At 33.8% G+C, this 13396-nt stretch overlaps 2 protein-coding genes across 5 annotated transcripts in view; one reads left to right on the top strand and one right to left on the bottom strand.

The window, feature by feature from the left end:
• The window catches only part of LOC127838543 (surfeit locus protein 6 homolog), a 36033-nt gene extending 24676 nt beyond the window's left edge, over positions 1-11357 (bottom strand). Inside the window, exon 1 of the mRNA XM_052366362.1 lies at positions 11256-11357. Within this exon, the coding sequence (XP_052222322.1) occupies positions 11256-11284 (29 nt within the window). The 5' untranslated portion in view covers positions 11285-11357. The remainder of the gene's footprint in view (positions 1-11255) is intronic.
• Positions 1-13396, top strand: part of LOC127838541 (calcium-binding mitochondrial carrier protein SCaMC-2-like) — a 58118-nt gene that overhangs the window by 5265 nt on the left and 39457 nt on the right. For 3 of the 4 annotated variants that reach the window (XR_008029847.1, XM_052366357.1, XM_052366359.1), the window contains exon 2: positions 9009-9032. The exons of the other annotated variant lie outside the window; for it this stretch is intronic. Coding sequence is in view for 2 of the 3 variants with exons in the window: in XM_052366357.1 (XP_052222317.1) it covers positions 9009-9032 (24 nt within the window). In the remaining variant the exon portion in view is untranslated. The remainder of the gene's footprint in view (positions 1-9008; positions 9033-13396) is intronic. 4 annotated transcript variants of the gene reach the window in all.

Raw genomic sequence — 13396 nt, forward strand, 5'->3', positions numbered from 1 at the left:
CATTATTAGATCTACACCTGCAACTTTTTTAGGACTTTGACTTTAATATCATACTTGTTCATGTGTTTAAGAACAAAAAGGTCAGAGACATGCCTCTTTTTCTAAAAAAAAACCTGAAGTCTGTAGGTGAGTTATAGACATTGAAATGAACAGTTTTTATTTTTTCCCCAAATATGTCTCTTTCGCGGTCGATTTTCCCCTTTAACACAGCGTCCAGCGTCTTCCCCTTTTTCTAAAAAAAAAACCTGCAATATTAAGCATTTAAATTGGCAATTTCCATGAGGATTACAACAGGATGCCATCATCTGTCTCCTAAGTAGCTGGCCACAATTTTTGTGTAGAGGAGTACTCTGTAGGGACTTATAAGTGTGATATGTATAGACCAGTTCAATGTTATTGTTTACATTCGGGATTTTCCGCGCATGCGCACTGGCTAGTTGGCAAAAAACACATGTTACAGTAACGTAAAACATGTAAACATGTCGTTTGTTTAGTCAATAAAACGATACAAAAATCCGAAATAACATTAAAACTCTTAAATAATAGTGCAAAAATATAATATTTAGTACCAATAAATGTATTTTCATAAATATAATTTCCTCTGTATAAAAATACGAATTAATAATATTAATATATCAGAGTAAACGTGGTCGGAAGACTAAAAACTGGCAATCCAACAAAACAAAACAATAAATATTCTTTCCTATTCTTTGTGATTGTAAGATTTTGGTAAATTATATTTCAAAGATAATAACACATACATAAATTTGATTATTATTATAAGTGGGGTAGATATTGTTATTGTTCATAAGCGAGCGAAAGTGCAAGAGGGGCATTTAATCAATTATAAAACGAAGCCCTAAAAGCGGAATACATTACAATTTATAAACATTGTAGTAATTTTATTTTCCATGGAATGAATTACCGTTTCGTTTCCATCGAATGACAATATCATAAAGTTTAGCATACATATGAAAAACAAGAACTGCATATTAAGCAAATTAAACTGTCTTTGCGTGCACTCTCTTTACTGGTGATAAGGAGTGATAACAATCTAGCATTTTATGATAAATAAATCTATATATTAACTTATTTTACGCAAGTATTTTTTACCCTTTTGTTGTTTGCTTGTTTTCATGATGTCATTTCGTACACTACAGAAACATACAATCTTAACACGTAATAGCCGAGTTTACATTTGCCGGTACTCGTTAAATACGTTAATTGTGTAGCAATGAAATTGCACAATATTTTTAATTTATAGTTATTAACACTCTATTATTATGATTAAACAGGCTAATATATACATACACTAATTCCTGTTAATCCATTTCGGACAAATGTCTTCATTATTTTAAATATGTTAAAATATTTTATTAAAGCAACTGTTTCGTATTTTGGCTTTACAATTTTGCTTATATGATCGCTCAATATGCCAAGAGATGACATGGAGCAGTGCCTTCCCCAGGAATTTGTTCAGGCGCCCCGGGGCCGACCGGGGGTGGGTTCGGGAGGGGTGTCGCTTCCCTACGTTGATTTTTTTTAATTTAACGTGTCAATTCACGTTCTGTGGTGCGTTATAACTCAAAGAAAAACAGCGTCAAAAGACGTCATTTGGTGCGCTCTGACTCTTCAAAAAAAATCCCCCAGTCATTTAAAAAAAATTTTTTTTTATATTGTTTAATTGTTTTAAAACTTTTCCGCACAGATAGTAAAATCCCGACTCGAAAGATTCCCCAATACATCCGTTTCAACCCGACTCTATTACTGTATACTTACTATTTTTCAAGTTTCTATGTATTACCCGATAATCCCGTTTATTCCGTTTTTATCAATCTCTTTCTGGTAAATATTTACGATAAAAGCTTTCAGTTATTTCTTTAACACTAACGTTGCCATTTTTTAAGTGACTATTGATAGATTTGATGAAATATTGCCTCTGAATATGCGTCAATCCCCTGACCTGTTTTGTGCTTGTTAAAACGCTCAATACACGCCATTTGTATGCAATAGACGCGACGTTGTACATGTTGCATAATTTTCGCGCTCTTTTTAATTGAGAAAAAGATTCGACACAAAATAAATTTGAACTGCTAATTTGAAGCAAAAATATTTAACGTTGCGGTAACATTTACATTCGGAAGTGTGTTTCGGATTAAAAACGCGTTAATATCGACTTACGGTAATGGGTTTCGGATTACAAATTTAATTATTCCCATTTGAGATTTCAACAAATATTAACCGTTGCGTTATAAATTCAACGATAATTTGTTTACACACTTTACGAGTCGAATAAATGTTTTGACGGAATTATGTATGAAATTCACGTTGTCCACGAGGATCACGGCCGGTTGCCATCATCAGTCTTCTAACTATCGATTATCGGACGAAACATTTACAAGTGTGCGTAATTAATTCAACGAAAATTTGTTAAAGCACATTACATGTCGAATAAATGTCAGAAAAACGAGGTGAATCAGTTCTATAAATCAGGGACCTATACAAACATTTTTGTTTGTATAGGTCCCTGTATAAATGGACATGTTGAAATATACATGTACTGGAATTAAATAAATTGTTATCACATAATTGTAACCGGGAGTCATTTGCAAAACTTACTCGCTATAATAATTAATTGTTTACCACTTGCAATTAATTTCTCGTATTAATTATGAGTCATAGGTAACACTTGTTTACAGTAAAAAGGTGTGATGATGATGCCCGAAACCGTCTTTAATGTTCTGTACTGTACTAATTACCGGTTTTATATTACTCAAATGGTACAATTTCTTGCTAATCAAGCTGCGATAGACTCTTACTTCATGCCCGACGTCAATAAAAAATAATGGTCGATAGTTAACCCCGCTCTCATAAGCATTCGCGTAACCGATTGGACGATGAACTTCACAGTTTGACGACTGGAAAGTTACCAGATACATCCTTGTCAGCATTTAAATGACCGTGTTATGTGGCTAGAATAATCGATACGCGCGTCATGCTATTCTATTATCAGTGGATTATCCATTACCCCATGTGGTGTTTATGGCGATTACTTGTGAAAGTAGGTACCGAGTGCTCTTTTAAAACAGGGAATATTGATACACTGATAGGGAAACCTTGATTTGTTTTGACAATCTCAACTTTCTTTTACTGAAGATTACACTGATCGGAAAATTTCAAGCGCCCCTGGGACTCTGATTTCGAAATTCAAGCGCCCCGGCAAGGGGCGCTTAAATGGCCTGGGGAAGACCCTGTGGAGGTATCATAAATTGTGTTTAATGACCAGACACTTGTATGCCACATGTGGTTTATGCAGGGCCCCAAGAATAGGTCCCTGGATTTATCACACCATGTGTTCTTTGTAATTGTTTGGACAGTATCCGATCATAACGAGATAATCGCTTTATGATGAACAAAGGTGCAATAAAACACCGGTTAAAATCCCTGAAACAAAGAGTGTCAAAATTGGTGTGAATAATTAAATAAAAACAATTACATTTATCAAGAGAATTTATTAAATGTGTAACAAGGCAAGTTTTTACAGGCATAAATGTTCAAATCAGTTACTATATGTTGCGTACATAAAGTCGATCTATTTGCTGTTTGTTTACATCCTTATTTTTGTTCGTTCATTAAATTTGATTTATTCTGAAAGAATTTCAATATCAGAGAATTTTTTATCTAAAAAATGGTCGCGAAGATGTGCCAAGTAGAGATTTTTATGGTAACCGCATACCGCGCTCGTATATTGTGTTCCACTCCAGAGTTAGTTTATAGTAAAAACAAATAATAACAACAATATAATCGTTCCAAAAATGCATTTCCTTGCACGCTTATGTTTTATTCAGACATAATTAGTAAAATTATATTTGATATAGTGCATGATTATCAATAAAAACCATTATTATTTCAACCTTCTCTATATGCGCTTATATGAATTTCACCTCTTTTTGCCAACCAGTGGGCGGAGTCTAATATTTGCAGGTACGCGTGACGTCACTCGTCAACTGGTCTATAGCAACACAAACAGAGCTTCAGATAAGGTTTTGTGAAATTCTTAACATTACTACCAGATTTTCAAAAAGAATTCTTAACTCTGAAATTTTATTCTTAACGTTACTACTAAGTTTTGGAAAATAATTCTTATTATAATAACTTTTCTTAATGACCTAAAAATAAATAATAATGGGTGTCATCGTATAAGATCTTTTCTATAATGTCTTTCTTAACATTCAACTTTGGCTCACTTTGCGTACAATATGTTAAAAGCGTGTTTTTTGCACGCTTTGCAGTTTTTTAGAATGTCCTTTGGGCTCAGCCATTTTTTTTACAGATAGACTGTACACGCTGCTTTTAATGGAAAAAATGTGCTTCGTCAAACAAACCTGATAACCATTCTCTATAAGTAGTAAGTACCGAAAAGCTCTTCAATACGCGAAAAGAACTCAATAAAATTCGATACAAACCGATTTAAAAATAATATTCGTATATTAGTAACTTGATTTTGTAATTCTTTATGGTACAACCAGATTTTCAAATAAATATGTAACAGACTTGAAAATAATTCTTAATTACGAAAATACGACCCTTATCTGAAGCTCTTACCAACTAAATGAATGTTGCATTTCATTTATAAAACAATTTCTTTTTTTTAAAATTAGTTTCCTTGTATTGAGATTTTTTTTAGACAGCAATTGGGACATTTGTAGTTCTTTCCTAATTGGGAAAGTGCAGTTTACAGGTACTATATACAGAGAGAAAAAATTGCTGGATCATAGTTACACTGGGTTATTCACGCCTGTCTGATTCACAATCATTTGCATCTTCAATGCCTTGGAGTCATGCTCCTATACTACCTGTAAAGTAAGTAGTATGTAACCATATTTGGCGCACAATGAAAACAGCCATACAAATTAACGGCACTGATGAACACTTGCATATTTATAAAATTCTTATTTTTATAATTAGAGATTATCAAACATTGAGTCCAGTGCATAATTTTTAGATGTTGATTATAGCAACATTTCAATGACAGTAGAGTCTTCTGAAGCAATTCTGGTTCAGTCATCTGCAGATATCTGCAGATAACAGAACATGTAGTCACTTTATTTCCAGACCTTGTATCCAGTAATGGATTTATGACTTTTGCGGAGACTGAACAAATAGGGATATTTAACCCTAAACATTCTTTTTGGGTTTGCTAATAAAGTATTGTTTGAAAAATATCAATAAAATAAAATCCCTATCCACCCATCCATATTTTTAAGGGTTGTATCCAGAAACAATTTTTATGTCCCCCACTATAGTAGTGGGGGACATATTGTTTTTGCCCTGTCTGTCTGTTGGTCTGTTTGCGCCAACTTTAACATTTTGCAATAACTTTTGCTATATTGAAGATAGCAACTTCATATTTGGCATGCATGTGTATCTCATGAAGCTGCACATTTTGAGTGGTGAAAGGTCAAGGTCAAGGTCATCCTTCAAGGTCAGAGGTCAAATATATGTGGCCAAAATCGCTCATTTTATGAATACTTTTGCAATATTGAAGATAGCAACTTGATATTTGGCATGCATGTGTATCTCATGGAGCTGCACATTTTGAGTGGTGAAAGGTCAAGGTCAAGGTCATCCTTCAAGGTCAAAAGTCAAATATATGTGGCCCAAATCACTTATTTTATAAATACTTTTGCAATATTGAAGATAGCAACTTGATATTTGGCATGCATGTGTATCTCATGGAGCTGCACATTTTGAGTGGTGAAAGGTCAAGGTCATCCTTCAAGGTCAGAGGTCAAATATATGTGGCCCAAATCGCTTATTTTATGAATACTTTTGCAATATTGAAGATAGCAACTTGATATTTGGCATGCATGTGTATCTCATGGAGCTGCACATTTTGAGTGGTGAAAGGTCAAGGTCAAGGTCATCCTTCACAAGGTCAAGGTCATCCTCCAAGGTCAAACGTCATATAGGGGGACATTGTGTTTCACAAACGCATCTTGTTATTTTTTATTTAGGCCAAATGGAAATACTTTTGTTGTTGTGGAGTTAGTTTAGAACGCAAATGATATGATGTAACATATCATTCAATATTCACATTAGACACAGCAGCTACATGTTCGTGTACATCAGTTTTGTTTGATTGCATGTTTTAATTGCATGTTTAGTTGTGGTGTTGCAGTCTCCACAAATTTCAAAAATCCAGTTTGTGAGTTCTGGTTTCATTGTTGTTGATTTATTCATAGTACTTGTGAATGAAATCTGGTTGAGAATTTAAAATTACTGAAAGTCAAACGTCCACCCTTAGAATCTGTTTTGACCAGAACCTTTCTTTGGTGATTTGGGCAATAAATAATAACTTGCTGGTTAAGGGATGAATTTTATGGAGAACTAGGGTTCTAATTCATATAACCATCACGTTTTATAACATGCATTGTACCATCATAATGTTTAAGAATATACTGTGAAACCATTTATTTTTGTCAGCATGACATTTAGTAGTATAAAAAATTGACTATTTCGTCAAAATGTAATTTTTTTATTTTGAAAGTAAAAAGGAATTGGGGCCGGTATTTTTTTTTTTATACTTGTCCGCGATAAATCGCCATGGGGAGAGGTGTGTAACTTGGTAGTCACTTGCAGAATGTGGGACCTGTTTATCACATGCCAATTAAAAAGTCCTCTGTATTAGGTTATAGTAAATGGCCCAACCCCTTGTATGCCATGCAATTAACTAGTTCATTGTTATGATAAGTGCATTAGTGGTACTAAATGACTGTTAACAAGTGTTTGAGGCGACGAAGCCAATTTCCCATTGGTCTGATTCAATTTACAATTTTGACCAACTGATGGCAATTTTAATTATATCGGCACCAATTAGAGGAGGTGCAAACATTATGGGTTACAAGTGAACCCCTAAAAAACGCAATACACGCAATGGGTAATAAAGTTGCTAACAATAAGCTCTAATCCGTACTATTCTTCCTAAATGAAGTCAAAGCTATTTATATAGCTTTATTGCATTTGGGTTTTACAAGAAATGTCAAGTGTAAGTGAAGCACACATTATAATTTACTGCCTTTTTTGTATGATAACTGGATTTCTCTAGTTTGCAAAATAGACGAAGAGAGTATAATTTGATAACATTTGATATCAATGTCTTTCAAGTTTATGATAATTATTAGTCCCCTACCGGTTTCGCCGGAGGGGACTTATGGTTTGCGCTCCATCTGTCTGTCCGTCGGTCACACTTTTCTGGATCCTGCGATATATTTGAAAGTTCATTTTCATGAAACTTGGAACATGGATAGATGGCAATATGGACATTATGCACGTCATTTCATTTTGTTCCTGCGTCAAAACTTATGGTTGCTATGGCAACAAATAGACTAGAAATACTGCTGAAAATGGTGGTTTTCTGGATCCTGCGATTACTTTAAAAGTTCTTAATATTTTTTCATGAAACTTGGAACATGGATAGATGGCAATATTGACATTATGCACGTCATTTCATTTTGTTCCTACGTCAAATTCTGGTTGCTATGGCAACAAATTAAAAAATATTCTGACACTGGTGGAATTTCTGACAATGGTGGAGCCGGTAGCGGACTTTTATTGCTTGGCAATAGTCTTGTTTTTATGCCCCTGGTAGGGTGGCATATAGCAGTTGAACTGTCCGTCAGTCAGTATGTCAGTCTGTCCGTCCAAAAAAACTTTTACATTGGCCATTATATAACTTTTTCAGTATTCAAGATAGCAATTTGATATTTGCATGCATGTCCATCTCATGAAGCTGCACATTTTGAGTGGTGGAATATCAAGGTCAAGGTAATCCTTCAAGGTCAAAGGTAAAAAAAATATATAAAAAATTTCAAAGCGGCGTTCTCATAAAGCTGCACATTTTGAGTGGTGGAAGTTCAGGGTCAAGGTCATCCTTCAAGGTCATAGGACAAAAAAAAAATTCAAAGCGGCGCAATAGGGGGCATTGTGTTTCTGACGAACACATCTCTTGTTTTTTTTAACTTTGGACTTAATTATTTATAATGAACTTAATATTGTCAATTGGTCCACTGACAAAATATTCTAAAATTAATGTTTGACGAATAATAATGGTTTCACAGCTAGTATATGAGTTTATAAATTGTTACGCATATTTATTATTGTCATAATTATGACATATATGTATAGTAGTACAGCTTGTTTTGCACGTTCTGCTTTGCCTTGGCTCTTTTGTAGAAAATAAACAAAAATTAGAACATGTGGTACCAATCAATTAGTATGCTGAAAGTTGATACATCAGTTTTCAATGTTAAATATATGCTAATATTGCATACTTTGAATGACCATCATTGGTTTAGTACAGCACTGACCATTGACTTCCAAATCAAATAGAAACAAGAAACATACAACTACATGTACAATGTATAAAGCTTCTAGTTCTGGTGTATGCTAGTTGTTGTCTCTCCTGTTTGTAATTGTATTTGCTTTTAACCCTTTCTCACTCAGAAGCATAGTGAAAATGGCTATGTGCACACAGCATAAAACCAGAACAGCCTGCGAGTAACTCGCAGTCTGTTCAGGTTTTATGCTGTTTGCTGCTCATCAGTATCTGAGGGTTCAAAATGAAGCCTTACAAACTTGAATCAAGGCGAAATAAAAAAGGTAGAATCAAGTTAGAAAGGTCTTTAATTAAATTTAACTTTGTAAGGGACTACAAATGCATCAAAATACGTATGAAAGTGGTAAAGGGCTATAGCAGATTTCTTATTATGACCAATTATCAAAAATTATGTATTCTTCGAACATTCATATCAATATATCAAAAAATAAATGTTGAATTTGAACCAAAAATTCTGCAAAAATGAGTGGTTCAGCGAAGTGTGCAAGCAGCAGGGATGACAAGCTGTACAAGTATACCTTTGTATTGCTCTTCTTGTAGTTACATACCATTTGCATTAATCGATTAACTCTTTCTTTCCCCTTGTTTCTTTTTCTTTCAATTTATATAGAAACTCATACGACACTGGGAAACGGTGAGTTTGTAAGTTTTATTTTTTTACTTATTTGTTACCATCTGTTATCAATAATATTAATACAAAAATCCCTGTGTCATTACCCTGTGGTCTTCCCATAGCCCCAAAATAGTCTTAACTCCATATGACTGGATGTTACCAAATACTGGCATGTGTGCTGCTCATTAATAATAGTAAACATGTCTGCAACGCATTTTTTGTTTTACGTGTGAAAGATGCAAATTAAAAATTATTGTTTGTAATTTATAATATGGTATATATTAATCATTTCTCTTGGCCAAAGGTTAGTGACACCATATAAAACTTTTAGAATTAGGACACACCCACTCATACACTGTTCTGAATTGTAATTGTTAACAATAATATGTAATGTTTATTATGTTGCATTAATAAATGTTAATGGCCACTACCTAACTTACCAAAGTATCCAAGTTTTTGTTGTGTTTGACCATTTTGACCACTTATTTAAATTTTTAAAATTGTAGATTATCATTCTTTTAAATTTGGCCAATAATCAACTTCTTTTAAGCTCATATGAGAACAACATAGTGAGCTTTTGTGATTGCTTTTTGTCCAACGGACCATAGTTCATGTTGTGTCATCAATATTTAACTTGTTAAAACTCAAGGGACCACATTTATTGCCATTTATTCATGAAAGTTGAAACTTGCTCAGAACATTTTTCTAAATGATATATCAGCTGAGTTCAAAACTGTGTCATGTTGGGTCAAAACTAGGTGATATTAAAGCAATAGATTGGACCACTGTAGAGGCTACATACTATTGCGCAATTTTCATGAAACTTGGTTAGAGCATTTTTCCCCGATAATAATCTCAGCTGTCTTCTCAACTTGGTCATGCAGCGACATAGACTATGTTAACTGAACTAAAAACCATGTTAACACTCAGGAATTCAAATGTATTGCCCAAACGTAATAAAATTTGGTTAGAACATTTGTTCAAGTTATGTCTTCTCTTCAGTTTGACACAAGGGTTCAAAAATTAGGTCAATAGGTCTACTTCAAATAACAGCTGTTGATCTAGACGCCACATTTTATCGTCAAATTGTTGTGAACACACTAGAGATCACATGTATTGCCTAATATTCATGAAACTTGGTCAGAACAGAAAAAAACAGATCACATGGGCTGAAAATAAAGGCACTGGGTAAAATGAAAGGATCGTCGCATTTGTCGCATTTGTGAGTTATTTTATCCTACCAAAAACATGGCACCTTGAGGCTGGGCAAAACCATTTCAACACTCTGCATCTTAAAATTTTAACTCTAATGAAACTTGCTCAGAACATTAAGAAATTGTGTTGTGTTATGATATCTGGGATGAGTTTGAAAATAAATGATTGTGGTTTATCCAAATGCTTGGCTACCACATGTTGAAGCAGTATTCCTCATATGTTTAATGTGAAACCTTGTGCAGGCTACCTGCTCACAACAGTTCAGTTGCTTCAGACGTCTCAGGTGAGCGTCTTGGCCTGCGACACTCATGTAAATCTGATAATTATGTATATTAAATTGCTATAGCTCATTCATGCCTTTATTCATAAGCATGAGAACTTCCAAGTCATTGTTTATTGGCCAATAAATAATGAAAACTATGAACAGTATTTTATGATGTGTCCTGGTTCTAACTAATCTTTGAAATTTGACCAATGTTGCTATTGTAGTTCTACTTGGAAATAAACTAATTTTCGTACTGAAGTTCATATGAATGCTATTTAATCTTTCAAAACCTGAAATTAAATGCAGTACAGGATTAAAGTATTAACAACAACCAAAAAGACATTTTTATATTCCCTTGTATGTAAAACATTTTAGAATACAATCAGAATAATAATTCAACCAGTGTGTAAGGTTGAGGTGAAGCTTTATATATTTTTTTAAGTATTTAAAGCATTGTAGTGTTTATGCTAAAGCTAAAATGTGTGTGTGTATCTGACTGTTGCAATACAAACAAGGGTATCTTTTGGGTGGCAGTATGGTTGTGTATAATTAACAATTTTTTTTATACCTCCTGCCATTCCTTGTTCTTTTTTAATTCCTGGATTACTTAGCCAAGCACATTACAGGAAACTATTTTTTATTCCAGGTTTAACTGCTTTGTCTAGTTTGAGTTAGCAATGTATTGACCTCCATTCTTTTTTAAGCTCAAAACAATAAGTGGCATAGTGTGAGTTAACTGTTAAACATGTCTCAGTCACTCCTACCTTGAAATCCACTGTACATCATGCCTCATTTATCAATAGCTCACTTTGGGCATATATCCGATAGATTAATTCCTCATTTTTGAAGATGTACTCTTTGACATGTTAGAACTGTGTGGGAGGTAGTTTCATTGAGCGATAAAGATTTGTTGGACGAACAACTGGTAGATTGAAGAGATAACAATCAAGAGAAAAAATAAAAATAATTCATTTATATATTGTATTCTGTAAAACTCAGAATATTGGTTTTATTCATGTTATTGACTTGACTGCAGCTCTATCATTAAATTTAAGATTGATTTTGGTAATTCTATTAAATAAAATTGCTATTTTCTTGGTACAATATTTTGATTTATTTGCCATGATCACTGGTACGATTGTAATCATAAACCCTATGTATTCACCAAACAATTCTTAATCTTAAGACTATGAATAGAGAATATTTTCAATTGTAATATTCAAGAATTCTTTAAGGCTCGATTCTTACTTTGCATAAACCACCTCCAACCACCTCCAATAGCATCATTTTTCATTTAGAACATGTGTGTTAATTACTTAAAAACCAGTTGTAACCTGTTTGTATCTTGATGCACTTTGCTTAGGTCTTAGTCTATTTTTTATTCATAAGGCTAATTTATTTTGTGTTTGTTTAGTTATTTGTCAACAAGGTCACTGGACAAACTGTTTACACCTGGTGTCAATACAGTACAGCCAATGCGGAACAAACCTTTTTTCGCGATCCGTGGAGTCAAGGTACAACCAGTCGATGCCAAGTCGGTCGTTGAAGCCGGGTCAGCATGCGGCGGCATGTCACATTTCGCTGCGATGCTTCGCATCTGTTCGCCGAGGCAAGCCGCAATTCGCGATATGACGCGGAGTCATCATTAAATAAAAATCTTTCAAAATGATTAGTTAGTCGATACATTTTAAAAGAACAATTATAAAAATATTTAAAATTATAATTAATTTAATGTATCTATTACTGCATACTTACTTTTTTCCCGTCGCTACTCATTACCTGATAATCTGGTATATTCCAGTTTCAAAGCAAATTCTGGTAAATATTTACGATAAAAGTGTTCTAGAATTTCAAGAAAAACAAAAATTCGCCTGAATCGCCTGATGTGATGTTCATGTTTTTATACGACGCAAAATACACCCACACTTTCCATGCGACGTTCAACATGTCTGCATAATTTTCGCTAGCTTTTTATTGAGACAACAGATAAAGCACTGTTATTTGATGCTAGAATTTACTTGTTATTATGTTGCGTAAGCATTAAAAGTCGGAAGTGTGTTTGGGATTACAAATTGAATAATGCTCATTTGAGAATCTAAAAAAACATTTACAGTTGTGCGTAATTAATTTAACGATAATTTGTTAAAGTGCATAATGTGTCAAATAAATATTAGGATGTGATATTATGTAAATAGTCTGTAAAGCATCATATAAAAATCATATCCGCTTATTAAAACATGAAAATAATAACTACGAAAGAACCTTAAATCTAGGTTTTGACGCTTCATAAATGTACATATAGGTGTATATCTTTGCACTCAATCCGCCGCGTACGTATGCGGCGGATTTATGCCGCGAAAGTACGCAAGGTTAATACAGACTCCGCTTCGTTGCGCGGATCGATGCTGAGTTCCTCGGCGATACGCCGCGTGAACACATCATGAGTACTAATGATTCTGGCTGTGGCATGACCGAGGATTATGTTTGTTCCGCGTTGACTGTACTGTATAAATTATGTGTATGTGGGTCAGACCGGTATGTGGTTATGTTTATTAGAAATAGTTCAAAATCATGTTAGTTAAACTGTTCACGGAATTAATGTTACTATCTTCTTTAGGCTATTGTTCATTTAAATTAAATCGTTTCCTTTTGTAGTCGATGTTTTAAAAAATATTAATTTTTTAACACTTATTTGATTTAAGGGTATCACGTTTAAATGATGGCGTTTCGTGTTTTGCTCAAAACGTTTACAAAAACAGTAAACGTTTTAACGACAGTCAATGTCAACAGAATCCATTTTAGTTCATTACATTACGATGTTGCAAAACTCATTAAAAGCTGCTGAAAAAGACTTGTATTTGTATCACGTGCGCCAGATGGCCATTATTCACAGTACCGTAGACAT

The sequence above is a fragment of the Dreissena polymorpha genome, chromosome 7, assembly GCF_020536995.1.
Source record: "Dreissena polymorpha isolate Duluth1 chromosome 7, UMN_Dpol_1.0, whole genome shotgun sequence".
NCBI classification, from domain to species: Eukaryota; Metazoa; Mollusca; class Bivalvia; order Myida; family Dreissenidae; genus Dreissena; species Dreissena polymorpha.